The 18,190-nt window shown below is 48.4% G+C and overlaps 1 protein-coding gene across 1 annotated transcript in view; it reads right to left on the reverse strand.

Moving 5' to 3' along the window:
• Window positions 1-8,673: 8,673 nt before the first annotated feature.
• The window catches only part of LOC122375053, a 41,480-nt gene continuing 31,963 nt past the window's right edge, over window positions 8,674-18,190 (reverse strand). Inside the window, exons 8-13 of the mRNA XM_043354209.1 lie at window positions 17,900-18,036; window positions 15,659-15,761; window positions 15,014-15,075; window positions 13,489-13,628; window positions 13,042-13,150; window positions 8,674-12,755 (exon numbers count right to left, since the gene is read on the reverse strand). Coding sequence (XP_043210144.1) covers window positions 9,403-12,755; window positions 13,042-13,150; window positions 13,489-13,628; window positions 15,014-15,075; window positions 15,659-15,761; window positions 17,900-18,036 — 3,904 coding nt within the window. The 3' untranslated portion in view covers window positions 8,674-9,402. The remainder of the gene's footprint in view (window positions 12,756-13,041; window positions 13,151-13,488; window positions 13,629-15,013; window positions 15,076-15,658; window positions 15,762-17,899; window positions 18,037-18,190) is intronic.

Here is an 18,190-nt window from a genome sequence, read left to right on the forward strand (position 1 = left end):
GACTGGGCTGCTCTGACGGAACACCGGCTGACTCTGGAGCGTCCCGGTCCCGTTAGGGGGTCAGCGGGGCAGCGGGAGTGGCCGCTCATTTTTGCTCATCTGCAAGGCGCATCTCGTCGGGCGCTCTCACCAGCCGCTAACGGCAAACCGGCTGAATAAGCTGACTTCGGTCGACCTTGGTATTGCTTATCCACACTGAACAAAAATAGTAGTTACTGCCACATTTTGCTTGAAATCTTGAATTCGGCTTACGGGCCGCCACAAATACTTGCATTGGGCCCGACATTTTACATTTTGCTTCTTCTGGTCTTGTATTTAGACTGCCCAGCATTGGTGTTTTTTATTAAAACATGTCCATTTGATATCTGCATGCTGGAACAAATAGGTATCTATTGCTCATAATATTTTTTGTGAGTTGAAATGTTTATTAAAGCATGAATATGATTATAATTGCAGGAAGACGGAATAGAAACTTCTTTGTTCAAATGTTAAAACTTCTTTGTTACGAGCGAGCGAGCGAAGCAAATGGCTTTTCAATATAACGGAAAAATCTCAGTTGAGCGGCCCGGCCCGGCACAGCTAGTGGCAAAGTAATCTTGGCACAGCCCGGCCCGGCTCGGCCTGTAACGCTTTTGAGAGGCTTATACTATATCTCAGCAACTGTTGAACCATTTGGCCTGCAGTCTTTATCCTTCGCCCCAGTGGGGGGGGGGGGGGGGCATTGTTACCACCCTGTCGCGTTTTTTGCGTGTAAATAAAAACCGCGGCGCGTAGCGTCGCGCCGCTTGGGGTAGCTTTTGGTACATAAATTTTGGACAATGTGTGAAATGTTTGACCCCATGTCAGGTCAGGTCACCAGGTCAAGTTAACTGACCAAGCCTAAAAAAGTTTGCAATCATGTCCAGCCTGCAGTTTTTGTCAGAAAGGTTTTAAACTTGGTGCATTGCATGATGTTATGGGCGCCTACATTTTGTATATCTCGGAGTTTTATATCCGTGACCTAAGGTGAGGTCAGTGGCGTGACCTTTCTATTACAAGTCAATGGAGAAAAATGAAAATGCCTCTAGATCCGTGTGTACGCATAGGAACAGTCCAAATATTTCAGAATCACAATGATTTGGACCACCCGTGATGACCAAGGTGTCATTTTTGCTGATGGCCTCTAGAAAGGTCATCCGAGGTCATTTGAGGCTACAAACAGATTTTTGCCAATAACTCGCGATTGGAAAGAGATAGAACGCTGGGGATGGTCTCATTGTGTTTGTCTTGCCGAGACGCATCGACTGATATGCAGCATGACCTTTTCCGGTCAGGTCATGACCTTGACCTGAGGTCAAATTTTCAAGTTGACCTTTCAAGGTCAAGTTATAGTTCATTCGACGCGTCTCGGCAAGAGGAACACGATTCTGGCAATAGAAATTTCGTGGCTTTTTTTTAGTCAAAAGTTATTGTCGAAAACACTTTTCGTAAAAACAGCTATTTTTGGAGTTTTTGCCCTCTGGAGGCTAAACCGTTGACCTCCTGAGGTCAATTTTGATAATGAACTTATCAAAAGAAGAGTTCAAAAGCTATCGATTGCTTTTCCATGCGTTTTTCTAGCTACCATAGTTCCTGAGATAACGACATGTTTTCTGAAAAATATAACGACTATTGGCAAATTTTGACCTTTGATGACCTCTGGTGACCCCAATATTGCTCAAAGATGAAAAATGACTGAAATACTTTCAAACGTACGCATTGAGAGCTATCGACTGCTTTTTACCGCGTCTTTCTAGCCCTCTTAGTTTTTGAGTTAGAGGTGGGTGGTAACATATGCCCCCCCCCCCACACACACACACACTAGGGCGAAGTTGGCTGAGACCGCCAATGGGGCGCGGGTTATTGTTGGGTAGCCCCAGGCCTTCTACACTGTTATTGACTACTCTTGATGCATCTATAGGTGACCGTTGTGGCACGTGCCACGTGAAAAGTCGAGGATGTTCAAGCTATTTTGCAGAAGTGGGGATTTTGAGAGGCATCTATCTCGGCAGCCCCTTGAGCAATTGACATGCAGTAATTTTTGTATGGCCTAATTACATTCCTTCTACCAAACATCGGATACTCTTGATCCATGTGAGTCCATGATCCATCCCACTGCACGTGCAAAATGCAAAAAAGATGAGGTGTCAAATATGTTCCCATTCCAATAACTCGGTAATTTCTGAGGCGATTTCACTGAAACCTGGTATACAGGTAGGCACCCACCAGGAAATACATTCCCATGTGTTTCGGTTAGGGTGCCCTGCACGTGCCACGCACGTGCAGGGGGCGCTTCCAGATTTCAACGGCTGGGTCGATTGCGCTGCACACTGGTCGGAAACGCTCCAGCGAGAGGCCAGCGGCCTTTCCGCAAAAGTTTTTTGCTTGTTATTCCACAACTAGTGAAGCAAACTTCATAAAACTTTGCATACCTTCTCTGTCATATGTAAGCTATCATTTGGATGTCAAGCACTAAATATATGACGTGAATCTGTTAAGTTATGACGTCATAATTGAGTACAATACAGGATCTAGCACCACTTTAAGTGAACAAGGGAAATTGGAAGCTGCTATTCGGGCACCGGGAATGGTTTCATGCACTCCTTGCAAGGTCCGGTGCTTCACTTTAGCATTGTTGACTTTGCGTGACGTCATTTATGACGTCACTAAGGCCATATAAGTTTTTCGTCAATAACTCCTGATCAGATGGAGCTAGAGAGTCGGGAAAGCCACCATTGGACTCGGGAAGACCTGCCGAATCGAGTGATATGCGATATGTCCTCCTTCAACCATTTTCGTGACCTGAGGGGCTCCGACCTGACCTTGACCCGAGGTTAACGCCTTAAGTTGACTTCACCCGAACACCAAGTATAGCATTCGACGCTCCTGAGCTAGACAAGCACGATGATGCCAAAATCGCGGCAGTGCGACCATTTTTGGCAAAGTAATTAACCAAAAACCGAGCCCGTGCCTTGTGGCACTTACCTGACCTAAGAGGTCACTGGCTGACCTAAGACCTTAAATCGGGTAGTACTTGCTGCGTCTTATAACGGCACACAAGCTCGTTTTTTTCCGCGAGGCTCTAGCTCAATTAGAGGCGAAACGGCGAGGGAGTTGTATCAACCCTCCCCGGTCAATATAGAAAACCAATCGGTCCGGCCAGGGCTAAATACCGGAATTGTGATCTAATGTAAAAAGACGGCCCAAGGTAACCTGACGCCAGTGACAGGTGTCCTGTATTCGCAGCGTCTTATATTCACGAAGGTCTCAATTTCCACTTTCTTCAGCCGAGTGATGGTTACTAATAGCAAGGCTCTCTAAATGCAAGCCGTAATCGCCACGCATTATGTGGAAGGCTTTTGATGTCAATGCATACATAAATGCAATAATAAAACCATATTGTATGCGCTTTCCACAAAATTCATAAACTCAAGCGCGTCTGTTTTTAATGACCAGTCAACTACGCATGGATGCGTGCAGGCCACACAGGTCAGCGTAAGCCGGGCGCGGCGGCCGGGCGGAAACTGGGGCGGGGCGGGCGGTAGTTGGGTAGGAATAGCGGCTCCTGCAAATTTTGCGCAAATATGCGCAGTTAGCTTTTATGTTGCCCTGGTGTAAATTTAAATCCTGCTTCATCTCACAAAAAATCAGAGTGGGACTAGATGGGACTACCTGTTGTTTCCTTACCTAAACTTTGCAGTTATATTCCAGAATCACTCTAGGAGCGCCCTCATAAAAAAGCTACAGTAGATTTTAGTTGGGGAAAAAGTATACCAAAAAATTTGCACTGACCAGTCGGCAACTTCATAACAAACATTTTGATGCATAATATGTGGGATTTCAATTTGGTATCTATCAGCAATAAGACTCTGAATATCCGGCTCAAGAAACCTCTTGCTCCGCGTCAGTTTCCGAGTTCTGGGATACCCCATCTTCGGGGCTGATTACAGTTATTTTTGGTCACTCGGATTAGTTTTTTTGGCCTAATTATAATAATTTGATCAATTTCAAATCGATCTATATAAAAAATAATCCGAAACTCCGGAATCGCCCGTGGCCTCTCGTGAGGGCGTGTCCGACCAGTGTGCGCTGGGTCGATTGCGCTGGAATTTGGCAAATCGTCAGAGACAGGAAAATACATCGGTTGCCGTGCACAAGTCAGTTCGAAGTACCCCCTCGCAATCCCGGACGTGCAAGGCTCACCCTCTCGCTCGCTCGTTTGTCGCCCCAAAAGCCGTTTTTACTAAAGAAAGACAAAAAAATAATGGATTTTTTTTTTTTTTGCTTTCCTTAGGTATGAGCAAAATGCTGTTATTCTATCTTATTACAATCATATTGCATTTTTTCATTTAGCCGGAAACGTGGTGGCCGGACTTCTCCCGCGCCCGGGGTTACCCCGGCTTCCCCTACATACGGCAAATATTTTATTACTCGGAGCGAGCGAAGCGAGCGGAGTCTTACGTAGAATAACGGAAATTTCTGAGTATGAGCGGCCGGCCGTGCGGACGCTTTTGCGAGGCTTATATCTCAGCAACCACTTGACCGATTTACACGCGGTAATTTTTGTAGGGTAGCTTCATTCCTTCTAATTGGACTATTCTCAATGCATGTGGATGACCCCTTATGCACGTGCCACGTGCAAAACGAAGAGGTGTCAGTTTTGCAATTGTTGCAATATTTCGGTAACTACTTGGCCGATTACGCTGAAAGTTGGCATGTAGGTAGGCACCCACTAGGCACTGTATTTCCATGTGCCAGAGTTGGGGTGCTGCTGCACGTGCGCACGTGCAGGGGTCGTTTCCAGATCTCGAGATCGGCTGGACCGATGGCGCTCAAATTTGGTACACGGTTAGGGACCAGTTAGCAGGGTGCCGTGCACAAGTCAGTTGGGACCCATTTTGCACGTGCGCACGTGCAGGGTGCCGCTTCCAGATCTCGAGAACGGCTGGGCCGATTGTGCTCAAATTTGGCACATCGCTAGAGATCGGTTAGTAGGGTGCCGTGCACAAGTCAGTTGGAGGTACCCCCTCGAAATTTCGCACGTGCAAGGCCCACCCTCTCGCTCGCTCCGTTAGTCGCCCCATAAAGCGTTATACTGGTGAATTTATTTCAGTGTTTTAAACGATGATACTCTCTGATAATATGACAAATGAGACATATAAGCAATTAGTGCAACCCTAGCTGATAGCTTCTAAGAGATACACTGAACCTAATTTGACCAAATCTGTACCTACCTAATCTGCACCAAATGTGCACCAAATGTGTACCAGATGGCCGTCGTGAAAACGACTCAGAATAGACTGCGCTATCAAACTGTTATTTCGGATGTTCACATTTTTGAAAATTTTGAAAATTAATCATATTAAAATTCAAAATTTGTATTTTTTATCTTTTTTTTCAAAAAGTTTTTGACTTTTCGAAAAAAGCGGAATATATATGATGAACAAGGCAATCAGGCAACCTTGACCTAGTTATATGTACCTAGGACTGAAATGAAGAAAGCGTCCTTCTCTTACAGTGGTGCAAAACTATGGAATAGCATGCCCATTCATGTCCGAAACTATTCGAAAGCTGATTTTGTTAAATATATTTTGGAAAATCACGCGGTAAAATGATGCATATGTGTGTGGTGTTGTTCCGGTGATGTCACATTGTTCGTTGCAATAATTGCCGGTTACTTATGAGGCTTCGCTGTCTCATCAAACTTTTTGTTATAGAAAATCGCTTTTGTTCTGCATTTTGATTTCGTTATACGTGCTTATGAATGACAGGGCACTGCGCTGCCTGTATTGTATGTACCTATATGGTTTATGTGTGTCAATGTGTTTCCCTCTGTAATGCCCACCGAATGGTGGTTAGTGGGAATATGAAATAATAATAAAATAATAAATAATGATAGAACACATGCTTATGACTTACTCCAGCAAGTTTTAGCCAGATATCTTCAAAAATGGCCAAGTTACGCATGATAGCAAAAATTTCACAATTTTTATTTTTTTTCAAGTTAATTTTGCAGTACGAATTTGACATCGTATACCAACATAAATAACACCATCGTGTTCCTGAGCTCAAACTGCATCCGATAGACATTTTTTTTTAAATGTCAACTTTAAAATTTGACATTGTTTACCCGGAAGTGGCCTGACCTATGCTAAATTCAACTCAAAATGACCTTGAATGACATAAACGACATCGAATTCGAAATCTATGGCCTAAATGGACCATAAAACATGTGTCACGTGACCGACTCATGATATAAGATTTCCGTGACCTGTGATGACCTGACCTTGACCTGAAAATCAAAGTACAAGTTTGGTACCCTCAGGATATCTAAAGCATCTGTTCGCGAGTGTGTAAACCAAAAATCAGCCTGATCTGATCTGTAAGACGGCAGCCAGAGCCCAAAATGTGGACAAGCCAAGCATCGATAATTTATACTTTGAGCTGACCTGTGACGTCATCGATGACCTCGATGTCAATTATAGTTACACAGACCCCAGTGGGGCGCGGGCTAAGGTATTAGGTCAACCGGTGACCTCTGAGATCAGGTCAAGTGACCCAAAGCACGGGCTCAGTTTTTCGTAAATAACTTTGCAAAAAAAAAAACGGTCGCACAGCCGCGATTTTGGCATCATCGTATTTGCCTCGCTCAGGCGCTTTGAATTGTATACTTTTTGTTTGAGTGAGGTCAACTTGAAGTGTTGACCTCGGGTCAAGGTCACGTCAGCGCCCCCCCCCCCCCCCAGATCATAAAGCTGGTCGAAGGAGGTCATGTCGCATATCATTCGATATGATAGGTCTTCCCGAGTCCATTGGTGGCTTTCTAGACTCGCTAGCTCAATTTGATCGGGAGTTATTGACGAAAAACTTGTATGACCCAAGTGACGTCATAAATGAAGGTCACGCAAGGTCATCAATGCAACAGTGAAGCATCGGACCTTGCAAGACGTGGAAGAAATCACGATTCCGTGTGCTTGAGATAGTTTGAGATCGTTCCCAGCGCTAAAATAGTAGTTTAATTTTTCCCCCAATGACTTATAACCCGGCCGGGCCCGGGGGGTAATCCCAACCACCGCAGCCCGGGGGGGGGCGTTTTTCGCCCCCCCCCCCTGTCTAACTCCGTAAATAAGGGAGCTACGGAAACAAAAGCGATATCAAACGAAAGGTCCTTACGAGACGATTCTAAAGCACCTAATATTTTTGACCTCAGGTCAATTTTCAAGTTCAGAGGTCAAGGTCAAAGGCAAAAACCGGCACATGTGTAGTGATCTTAAAGTAAGCCTTCTAGAGGACGGCAGAATGCATCAAACCGGCAAAATTGGGTGTCAAACGAAAGAAAAGAATCTGAGGATTCCGAAAATGTGCTCCAAAGCAAAGGTCAAGGTCAAGGTCACGCTCAAAATTGACCTCAAACTTGGCACTTTTTTGCACATCTTGCCTGCTAACTTTCAAGATGTTTTGAAATGTTTTTGAGGCTTATCAGTTCCCTATTTGTGGTTCATCTTGCGATTCAAGGCTGCTCAAAGGTCAAGGTCACAGAAGAGTACCCCTTCTAGAGGCTATTTCACTGATTCAAGTTAGTAATAGGTAATAAATAAGACAATTTTGCCATCCGGAAGCTCTAAATGAGGGCTTAGAGGAAAATTGATACCAGATTCGTGATCAGCGGGTACAAATCCATCATAAACGACCTTTCATGTGTCAAGGTCAACCAGAGGTCATTCGAGGTCACATGAGGTCAACACAAAACTTGACCTTTTCCGAACAAAATATATATCATTCGACGCGACTTGACAAGGCGAATGCGATGGTACCACTGCCGTAGCTCTAGGACCATTTTTGTCAAAGTTATTTGCGAAAAACTAAAACCACATTTCGGGGTCGTTGACCTGACCTCTGACCTCAGGTCACCAAAACTATCTTTCTATTTTTCTATAGGTCAAACGCTACACAAATGTCCTCGTAATTTGTCTTTATCTCTAAAACTCTATTTTTATCAGCTATTTGAAGTTTGCGTCTGTGACGCCGAAGTTTGCCGTGCAGGGGTCTAGAAAAATGGACCTTGTGACGTCATCAAGGGGGGTAGGTCCAAATTTTTTACTTCAGAAGATGTCAATTTGATGGGAGAAAAGGTACTGAAAGTTTCGCTTTCCTAGCCCTAAGCATTCGGGAGCTATCGCAAATATTCGCCAGGGGGGGGGGCGAAAAACGCCCCCAGGGCCCGCGAGGGATAATGATGAGGTCACGTGACCGACCTGACCTCATGTGGCCTTTGGGGAAAATCTGAGATACACAAGTTGTGAGATCTCTGGAAGATACTACATCCTGTAAGCTTCATCTCCCTGCCCTGTGGATGAAGCTTAGATGTAGCTTAGCTGCAACATCTGAGGACCGTGCAGAGGTTCACTTATGACGTCATAGGTCAGTGACCTGACCTGACCTAAAAATGCAGTTTGTGTCGCAAGATACGGCTTGGATCAAAAGATAGGTATGCCATGTTTCAGCTGTCTATCGTCGGCGTGTTTGGAGCTATCGCGAAAAAAAATGGGGGTGGCACCCGTCTGACCCCTTCTCCCTCGGTCGGCGAGGGTTGATTCAGAGTCCTTGATCTGAGTCAGGTGCCGGCCAATGAAAGCTTACCCACGAAAGACGGAGTAGCGTTTGTATTTATTTGATCACCTTGTAATGCACGGAAACATAATCACTCAGAATAACCGCTTGATTGTAACCGTGGCAGCCAGGAGTTGTGTGTGTCCACATACGCATCGACGAGAATCATCATAAATCACATCTTAAATCGATGTAAAACACATAATGCATATGGATACGAGTCATGTCCCAGTTAAATGGTCCCATGAGTTTTCGCTGGCGCCGTTGTGATTGTAAAAAATAAAGGTTTCACATCCGACATTGCACATTCCAAGTTAATTATTAACTTGGCAGTAAATGACCGCACTTGTCCCGACTCCACAACCGCCGCACCATAAAAAGTCGTGTTTAACGCTTGTGCTTACAAGTATCCGGTATAATGGCACAGTCGCTAATTATGCGTATAAGGGAAAATGCGCAGAAAACAGCACGTCATCGTGCAAGACTTATTAAAATAACATACCTACTCTCATCGTCATCGGAAGTCAAATAACAACGGCAAGGGGCGGGCAGAACCAGGCATACGGACTAGGGAAGATATGGAGCAGACGATATGGCTAATTCACACTTAGCATACTTCAAACACACTTACAATGCACAGCATCCTCGGACGTCGCTAAAATAAACTTACAATGCACATCATCCTCGCTAAAATACACACATATGCCCTATTGGTCCCGAGTCACGCTCAAGCAGGCGCAGGATCCCTCCAAGCCATGCTAACTGACCATGTTCTCAGCAATATATGAGGTCGGGACTGTCTTCCTGACCGGTCGGCTCCGGCTGTCGGGTCAGAGACGCGGCGGGAGTGGCTGCGGCCCCTGTCCCCGCCGCGGCTCCGGCCAGGGCCACTGGAGACGCGACGGTCGGCCGGGCTGCGCCAGCTCCGCCCAGTCGCCGGATCAGTCGCTCCAACTCCGGGTGTACCTGCAGCCCGTCCACCGCCGGTGGGTTCTGGAGCGGAGGCGCCACGAAACTCTGCGCGCGCTCGTCGTCGCTATCGGCGTGCACGAAGGTCTCGCGCGCGCGCTGAACGGCCGGCCGCCATCTGCCGGCGCCCTGAGGGAGGCTTGTCTGCTCGGCCGGTCGATAGATTGCACGGTATTCGGGGTTCAGCGGTGGCAGACTGCCCAGACGCGCTGCATGATTGCGCAGCGGCGGCGGCACCTCCTTGAGAGACACGGTGCGGTCAGGGGATGGCCGCGTGTCAGGTGGAGGGCGGCGGCGTAGTGGCACTGGCGAACCCCCATCGCTGGATGTCTCATCGCTGCCAGAAGTCGAGCTTCGCTGACGCGCCGGCGGCGGCTGCGCTCGTCCGTAAGGCACCGCCACCTGTTCATCGTCGCTGCTACTGTCGTGATCGAGTTCCGACCCCGGCGCTCTCGAGTCGTCGCTGCCGCTGTCGCTCATATCAGGCAGACTTTGTGCCCTCTTCGTCCCCAGTCCGTCATGACTTCTGCCACTGTCTAATCCCGATCGCTGCTGAGGCGGGGGTGAATCCCGTTCGCTGCGGCTTCCGTCGTCTCCAGTGCTGCTGGAGAGGCTGGGCAAGCTGGAGCTCCGTTCCAGTGCCAATCGCGGTCCATCACTGACTCCGAGCGCTGAGAGCAGCCCCGGCGGTGTTGGGGTACGAGCCAGCCAGCGCGCCTCGGCCGGGACGTGCGGCAGCCGCATCTGACGTCGCACCACCGGCCGCACGTCCTGTTGATCCTCAGGGCTCGGGCTGGGGGGACCGTCAGCCAGCGCAGCCGCCACTGAAACGGGCCTCGTGGGCCGGGAATCAACTTCAGAATCACTCGAGGTATCCAGACCTCTCTCCGAGGCGCTTATAGAGAACTTGGCGCTTGACTCTCCCTGGTCATGTAACTCGGCCTGCGAACTCCGTGAATTTGAGCCCTCCGAAGTGTCTGAGTGACTCAAGCCCCGTTGCACCTCTTCTTCCTCAAGATAGGAGCTTTCCTCTCCGGAGCGGTAACCGGCTTCATCACCAGTCGCAGTGTACGACGAACGTCTGCCGAGGTCCGATCTAGGTGCCACGTCGTCCGCCTCGTTTTCCTCGGATGACGTGCCTTCATCCGTCCCGTGGCTGCTAGGAGAGTTATCACCTACTCGACTGTCCATTATACCATCGTCTTCGATGTCTTCGGATGATACACTGCCAGTGCTTGAAGTGGTGTCTGATTTTGTAAGGCCCTTTCCAATCGCAGGTAGATCGGGAAGCTTTGCTTCTGATTTACGACCACCACTAAGTGTCGGGGAATGATGTTCCTCGGGGAAGCGACTATCACGTACTTGCCCTTCCAGATCTAGTAGTATAGCATCTCTGTCTGTGGGAACACTGACGGCATGGATCGCATTGTCCGATGACTTACGCGGTTGGCCATAAAGCAAGCTGGGCACCGGAGCTGAACGCCGCTGCTCATCGTCGTCTTCGGTGCTGGAGCTGGCAGAGCTAGTGTACCTTTCTAAGTGTGGTTTAGTCCGTTTCACCTGGCGGTTGTGGGAATCGCCGGTTAGTTTAGGAGATAAGTTTAGGTCTGAAGTTAAGGCTGCTTTGATTTTTGGCGAAGTCTGTCCTCGGGCAGCAGCATGGTTTGCACCCATTGGATCACTGTGAATGCGAGGAACCTCATCAGAACTTTCTGAGCTGCGTCCGCTGATATATTGCTCTTCTTTCGTCGTAATTGCTGGGACCTGCTTTACTTTGGGCTGTCCTCGTCGGCGATCTGACCTCATGGCTGGCGCAGAATCAGACTCATCGTCGTACGAAATGTCGGACATCGACAGTGACCGTTTTCCTCGAGGGACGGGCGCTAGGTCACCCAGTCCCAGGTCGGGCAGCCTCTGGATGGTCGATGCGCCGGGGTTCGGGGCCGGCAGTGAGGCCCTAGCCCGGTCACTGCTACTGCCAGATGAGGAGGGCCGTTTGCTGCCACAGTTCGACGTAATCGAGGCGGCGTCAATGTCAGCTTCCGAGTACCTCAGGTGCTCAGCATCGTTGTCAGACTCAGAGGATGTTGAGTCTGTGGATGCGTATTCCATGTCACCGACACGACTTTTGTGACGTTTTTCAACAGCGTCTTTGGTGTGATTTATCGGAGATATGCTGTCTGCGGCTTCCCGCGGGTTGCCGCCATCGTCATGGGATTCTCCACTAAGAAAGAGATCAGCAGGCGCAGTGCTGGTTCTAGGAGGGGCAGCGGATGTAGGGTACATTTCTTCGCAGAGTCGTCGTGGATTGATCAGGATCTCCACCTGGCCTCGACCGCTGGGTGTGGGCGGTGGTGTGCGCGCGCGTTCGGCTGTGGCGGTGCGTCGCGTTGGCGGGGGCGTGCGAGTGAGGTCTGCCGCGGTGGCTTTACGGGACGTGACCGGGCTGCCGGAACGCTCCGCCGGAACAGCACGCGCGTCTGGCTTTGTAGCATGTCTGGGTGGCGAAACGCGTCGTCGCCGTCTGCTGCTGGACCGACGCGAATCTCCCGAGGAGGCGGACCTCCAGCTGTCAGAGGCGAGTCGGCTGCGCCGGCCACTTGAAGCGCCGCCAATCGAGCTCCTCCATCCGTCGTCACTCCTCACGCTCCGGAAGCTGGCTTTGCTGGTGTATGACTGGACACTCTTGAAGCTGTCCCTGGCGCCTCCCGGATGGCGAGGACCGCGTGAGGCACGCCTTCCGTCCGGCTGATCTCCCCGAGGGCCGGTACTCGGCTCACCGCTGCTGATACTGTACGCAACCAGCGACGGCTGGCGGCTGCTTCGGTAGCTCTCAGAGAAGCTTTTGAAGCTCGCTTTGCGCTCATCGTCATCTCTGACGCTGCGGAAGCTCTGGCGACGCAAGTCCTCCTCACGTGCGCTGTGAAAGCTCTCCTTGTGGCGTGAGCGCGCGCTGGCGTAGCTGTGTCCGCCGATGCTGCGGTGCGTTCGCCGTCGCCAGCCGATGCCGAACTCTGCCAGTTCGTCCTGAAAGCCGGCGTTGTCGAGACCTTCCTCCAGACTCCGGACACAGTCGTCCTCGGGCACTACGACCAGGTCGACGATGCCTCGTCCCAAGTGCGACTTGCGGTAGCCGTATAGCGTGTAAATCAGCAAACCTGTCGACATCCAGCACACGAGGGGTTTTAGCATGTCACTTGCGAAACGGAGCGGCATGCCGTGCTGTCCCAAGCGAGAAAAGTGGTTTGCAAATCTACTTGGTACATTCCAGATTCATTCACAAAGTAGGACATAATTCACTAGACAATCGAGCAGACTTTGATGCCCTGAAAACGCAGCCGTGTCTTAAACATTTGTGAGATTGTTGGATAAGGGTTTTGGTATATTTTCTTTGTGAACTTAGCAGGAAAGAAATACATATCAAGACTTCAAAACACATCTCACCGATGAAAGTCCAGATGAACAGGCGGTACCAAGCAAAGTCGTCCAGCTGGTACATCAGAAAGCTGGAGAAACCCATGACGACGCTGGTGCCAACCTGTACCACCACAACCTGCGGTAGCGACAGAAGGGTCGCGTCACGAAGCGTGGCGGCATCGTTACTAGCTGCCAGCAGACCACACTTCCCGCTGAGCATCAAAATGCCGAATAAGTCATAGATGGGCTGGCGGTTTATATACCGCCGTAATGTGTGGTGTTCATTAGGACTCCATTTCGGTTAGAGAAAAGGCAACGTTTGAACGCCGAAACTGTGTCGACCGCAAGGGAGAGACGAGCCTGAACACCTTGGTCAAGGTCAGCGAACGCAGACCTTGTAGTCCTATTTATATCTTCCCGTGTCACTTGACCTATCGTATTGGGCAGGGTCGTTCGCGTATCATAGAGACTGACCTTGACCCCCAGGTGCTTCCAATTGATGGCCAGCTGCAGAAAGAGCATCACCAGGCCGGAGAGCAGGCCCTGCACAGCCGACTGGGCCACCTTCTCACCCAGGTGTCTGGTCACCATCACCAGCGCCGGAGAGACGAAAACTGTCGCACCGGGGGTGGTCTCAAAACTGAGCGGCACCGGCCACCGCGTGCACAAAACAGGAGAATCTATCAAGTGAGCATCACTGCATAGCGTACTTCCCAGTTCCCTCGTAAAATCACACCTCGCCGGACGAAAGGGGCTGATGCAACCCCCAAAAGGTTTTCAAGGATAGCAATGGCGATTGCTTAACCCGCGTATGACTGGGGTATTTTCCATAACGCAAGTGACTGGAGGGCTCTTCAGAGCCGCCCCCCCCCCCCTTCTATCTCCGAAACTACCGGACCGATCGTCATGATTCAAACGGCGTCTGCTAGCCCTGAAAAAAGTTGTCGAGCGAAACCTATTTTCATTGACCTCGAAGTCACCGATGACGTCACAGGTCAGGTCAAAGTAAAAATTATCAGCATTTTTGTTTGTTCACGATTTAGGCTCTGACCGCCGGCTGACAACTCCGATAAGGCTCATTTTTGGTTACGAACTCCTTGATATATGCATTAGATACCCTGAGGGTAACGAACTTTTACTTCGATTTTTTCAGGTCGAGGCCAGGTCATCCTAGGTCACGAAAATTGTAGGTATATCATGTATCGGTCACGTGACGCATGTTTAATGGTCCATTTTACTCGTAGATTTCAAAAACAATGTCGTCTGTATCATTTGAGGTCATTTTCACCTGAATTTACCGGAGGTCAGGTCACCTATCATACCTAGCAGATGCAGTTTGAGCTCAGGAACACGATGGTGCCATTATTTTGCTGTAAGATGTCAAAAACGTATTGAATTTTGAAAAATATGCTTATAATTATAGAATTTTGACAATATTGCAAATAACTTGGTCTTTTTTGAAGATATTGGGCTACATCTTGCTATTGTGAAGAAAAATGATTTTTTTCCGAAAATGTTAATTGTAAATACATATTTATCAAAATTGCCAAATTTCGAAAATTCGAGATAGGAATTTGATAACTACGTGTATTTGTAGTCCATTCATGCAAAGAAATTGGATCTAGCTTTAAAACGGAGCTGTTTAGAGCGTTTACCGTTATTCAATACTTTGCATCAAAATCGGCCGACTTGACGTCATTCTGACGTCATTTCCGGCCAAAGTATGGTAGCAAAAAATTGAAATTTGAGCACAAGGTGTCAAATTAATGCTGCTGAGGGTATTGCAAGTTTCGTGTTGATCCATCAAACGGTTTAGAAGATATTGCTGAAAAATGGGAGGGGGCTCTGTAGAGCCCTCCCCCCCCCCCCAGTCATGCGCGGGTTAATGTTTACGCCCACCCTACGGAAGCAATAATGAATAATGAATCCTATTGCACCCACTCCACGCTCCACAGTCCACACTTACACCCCACGCTTACAGCAAGCATAGTATACTCACAGTAAAGTAGCCATGTAAATTTCAACACTATCAGAAGTGCCGTTTCTTTGCTTTCATGTGATCTGTAATGCAGCACAAAATAAACGTTTGAAAAGGAAAGTCAAAGCAACACGTTTGTTAATACTTACCGTTAGACCATGCTCAGCTCTTCCGACAAAGTTACTTGTTAAACCGCTAGCTGCGTAAAATATTGTGCCAACGCCAAAGTATTTGTCACAAATGATACAAAAGGTAAACGATCACAGCATATAAATATTACAATCACTAGCGCTAAGATTTTAATGGTGACACTTGGTAATTGAAATGAGAGGTTTTTGACGCTGCAACTTAACTGCAGAATGAATAGTGTATGGGACGCGAAAAGAAAAGAACAAAAACCACTTGAAACCTGACCAAGTTAAAATATGTATTTAGCGCGCAAACGTTTACTAACCAGTAACGTAAACGTTTACTGGTTGAGCTAACCAGTAAATGGTCAATTTCGTGAATCTGGAAAATACATATGACAGGTAGGTACTGGTTCCAATAGGATGTATACAAGTTAATTATAGTTAATTAATATGACCCACAAGAACATGAAATCGATACCAAAAGCCATTAATTAGTTATGTTACGCCTAAGCAGTTGATTAGCAGTGCAACTAACCTGGAGACCATGACAGCGATCAGGAGTGCCTGGAACACCAGGAATGTGCCCGAGGAGAGGCTCAGGATGAGCCCCTCGTAGTCCTGCAGCGCCGCCCCGATAGCTGCCAGCAGGGTTAGACGGTCTCAGCGGTGGACCGCAAGAACATAAAACACCAACGGATACACTCAGAGCACGTTTTTATACACCAGCAGAGCGCACCATCATAGAGCACAATACGGCAGTGCTGGCTGCCAGAACACGCCAATGGAACACAAGGGCAAAGGTTTCTTCGGAGAAAGCCTTGCACTGCTAGACGGTCCCTCGAGCCGAGTGCTGCACGGTCAATTTCATTCATTCGATCATTCATTCATTCATTCATTCATTCATTCATTCATTCATTCATTCATTCATTCATTCATTCATTCATTCATTCATTCATTCATTCATTCATTCATCCATCGATTCGTTCGTTCGTTGTTCATTCATTCATTCATTCATTCATTCATTCATCCATTCATTCATTCATTCATTCATTCATTCATTCATTCATTCACTAGGGCATTATTTATTTCAATCATTTATTCATTAATTATTTATTTATGCATTCATTCATTCATTCATTCATTCATTCATTCATTCATTCATTCATTGTCGCTGAGTGAGCTGCCCTTTTCAATACTACTCCATTAACCCGCGCCCTGCTGGGGGTCCTGGATTTCCACGCCCTGCTGGGGGGGGTGTTTGAACACCCCCCCCCCCCTTGTAACTCGGCTCCTGGGCCATGTAGCGATACGCGGAAGGCGGCGTTCGAAAGAGCGTAAAAAATAATGACGAAATTACTTCGGTCAATTTTTTGGTCAGGTCAAAGGTCAAGTCACCAGAGGTCATTGAAGGCAAAATTTCGCCGATTTCCAGGTCGAATGTCAAAAATTTCCAAGAAGCCAACGCATAACTCGGGAACCAATAGAGCTACAGCGCCGCGGAAAAGCGCATTCGATAGCCCTATTAAAGCCCTTTCTGAGTAATTCTCTCAGATTTGACCTAACGTCAACGGTTTTGCCTGCAGGGGGCAAAAACTGCAAAAATAGCCGATTTTTTCGAAAACAGTTTTTCTGCAATAACTTTTGACCCAAGCCTTGTACGAGCTTACTTTTACCGACATCGTGTTCCTCTCGTCAAGACGCATCGAATGAACTATAACTTGACCTTGAAAGGTCAACCTGAAAATTTGACCTCAGGTCAAGGTCATGACCTGACCGGAAAGGGTCATGTTGCATATCAGTCGATCCGTATCGTCGAGCTGAACACATCTAAGGCGTTTTCATCGCTCTAGCATGCCTCTATCAAAAGTTATTTGCGAAAAACTGTTAGATACCATTTGTGACCTAAGATGACCTCAGGGCATAAACAAGGGTCACGGACACCATTTTAAAGTTCAGTGTGTCTAAACCACTTGTAATTCGGTGTTTGGGAGTGTTTATAATGTCTTTCATCCAAAAGAGGCGCATTTCATTTTTCTTCCATTGACTTATAAGGGGGAGGTCGCAAAATTGACCTGACCTTAGGTCATCGATATCAAAATTCTGAGATATACATTTTGTACATGCTATTGCTCTTAGCAATCGCTGAAAGTTTCAAAGCGATCGGTCACTCGGTGTAGCTATGACAGACATTGAAAGTTTTTATGAGGTGAGGTCACTTCAAGTGACCTGGTGACCTGACCTTGAATGACCTTGGTCTGAAATTTTCACAACATGTGTAGAATTGATGTATGATAAGGTGTACCAAAAACGGCGGCGCTCCGCGCCGCCGTTTTTGAGATATTCGCGAAAAACCACAAGGGGGGGTGTTCAAACACCCCCCCCCCCCCCAGCAGGGCGCGGGTTAATCTGAACCCTAACTGTCCTCCACTATACCCTTCTCTGTCCCCCCTCCCACGCTCCACCTGTTTCGTCTCGCCCGGCCCGTCTCACCCCAGCTCACCTGCCCGTCTCACCCCAGCTCACCTGCCCGTCTCACCCCAGCTCACCTGCCCGTCTCACCCCAGCTCACCTGCCCGTCTCACCCCAGCTCACCAGCCCGTCTCACCCCAGCTCACCTGCCCGTCTCACCCCAGCTCACCTGCCCGTCTCACCCCAGCTCACCTGCCCGTCTCACCCCAGCTCACCTGCCCGTCTCACCCCTGCTCACCTGCCCGTCTCACCCCAGCTCACCTGCCCGTCTCACCCCAGCTCACCTGCCCGTCTCACCCCAGCTCACCTGCCACGACGGTGGTGATGAGCGTGGTTGTAGCCGGTGAGATGGCCGGTCGGCGTGCGGCCAGCTTGGACCACAGCAGACCGTCAGAGACCATCTGTTCCAGCGTGTTGGCCGAGAGCACCAGCATACTGAGGATGCTGCGGGGAGGCGCGGGTGGATCAGTAGATGAGAGTATGTAATATACATATAATGAGCAAACCGAGGAGTGCTGTGGGAGCCGGGTGGATCAAGTGGGCTAAGCTGGTCGAGTGTAAGGCATTATTCTTATGCACACTGACCATGTCGTGGAAT

This window comes from Amphibalanus amphitrite, unplaced genomic scaffold (assembly GCF_019059575.1).
Source record: "Amphibalanus amphitrite isolate SeventyFive unplaced genomic scaffold, NRLGWU_Aamphi_draft 001765F_arrow, whole genome shotgun sequence".
Taxonomy (NCBI): domain Eukaryota; kingdom Metazoa; phylum Arthropoda; class Thecostraca; order Balanomorpha; family Balanidae; genus Amphibalanus; species Amphibalanus amphitrite.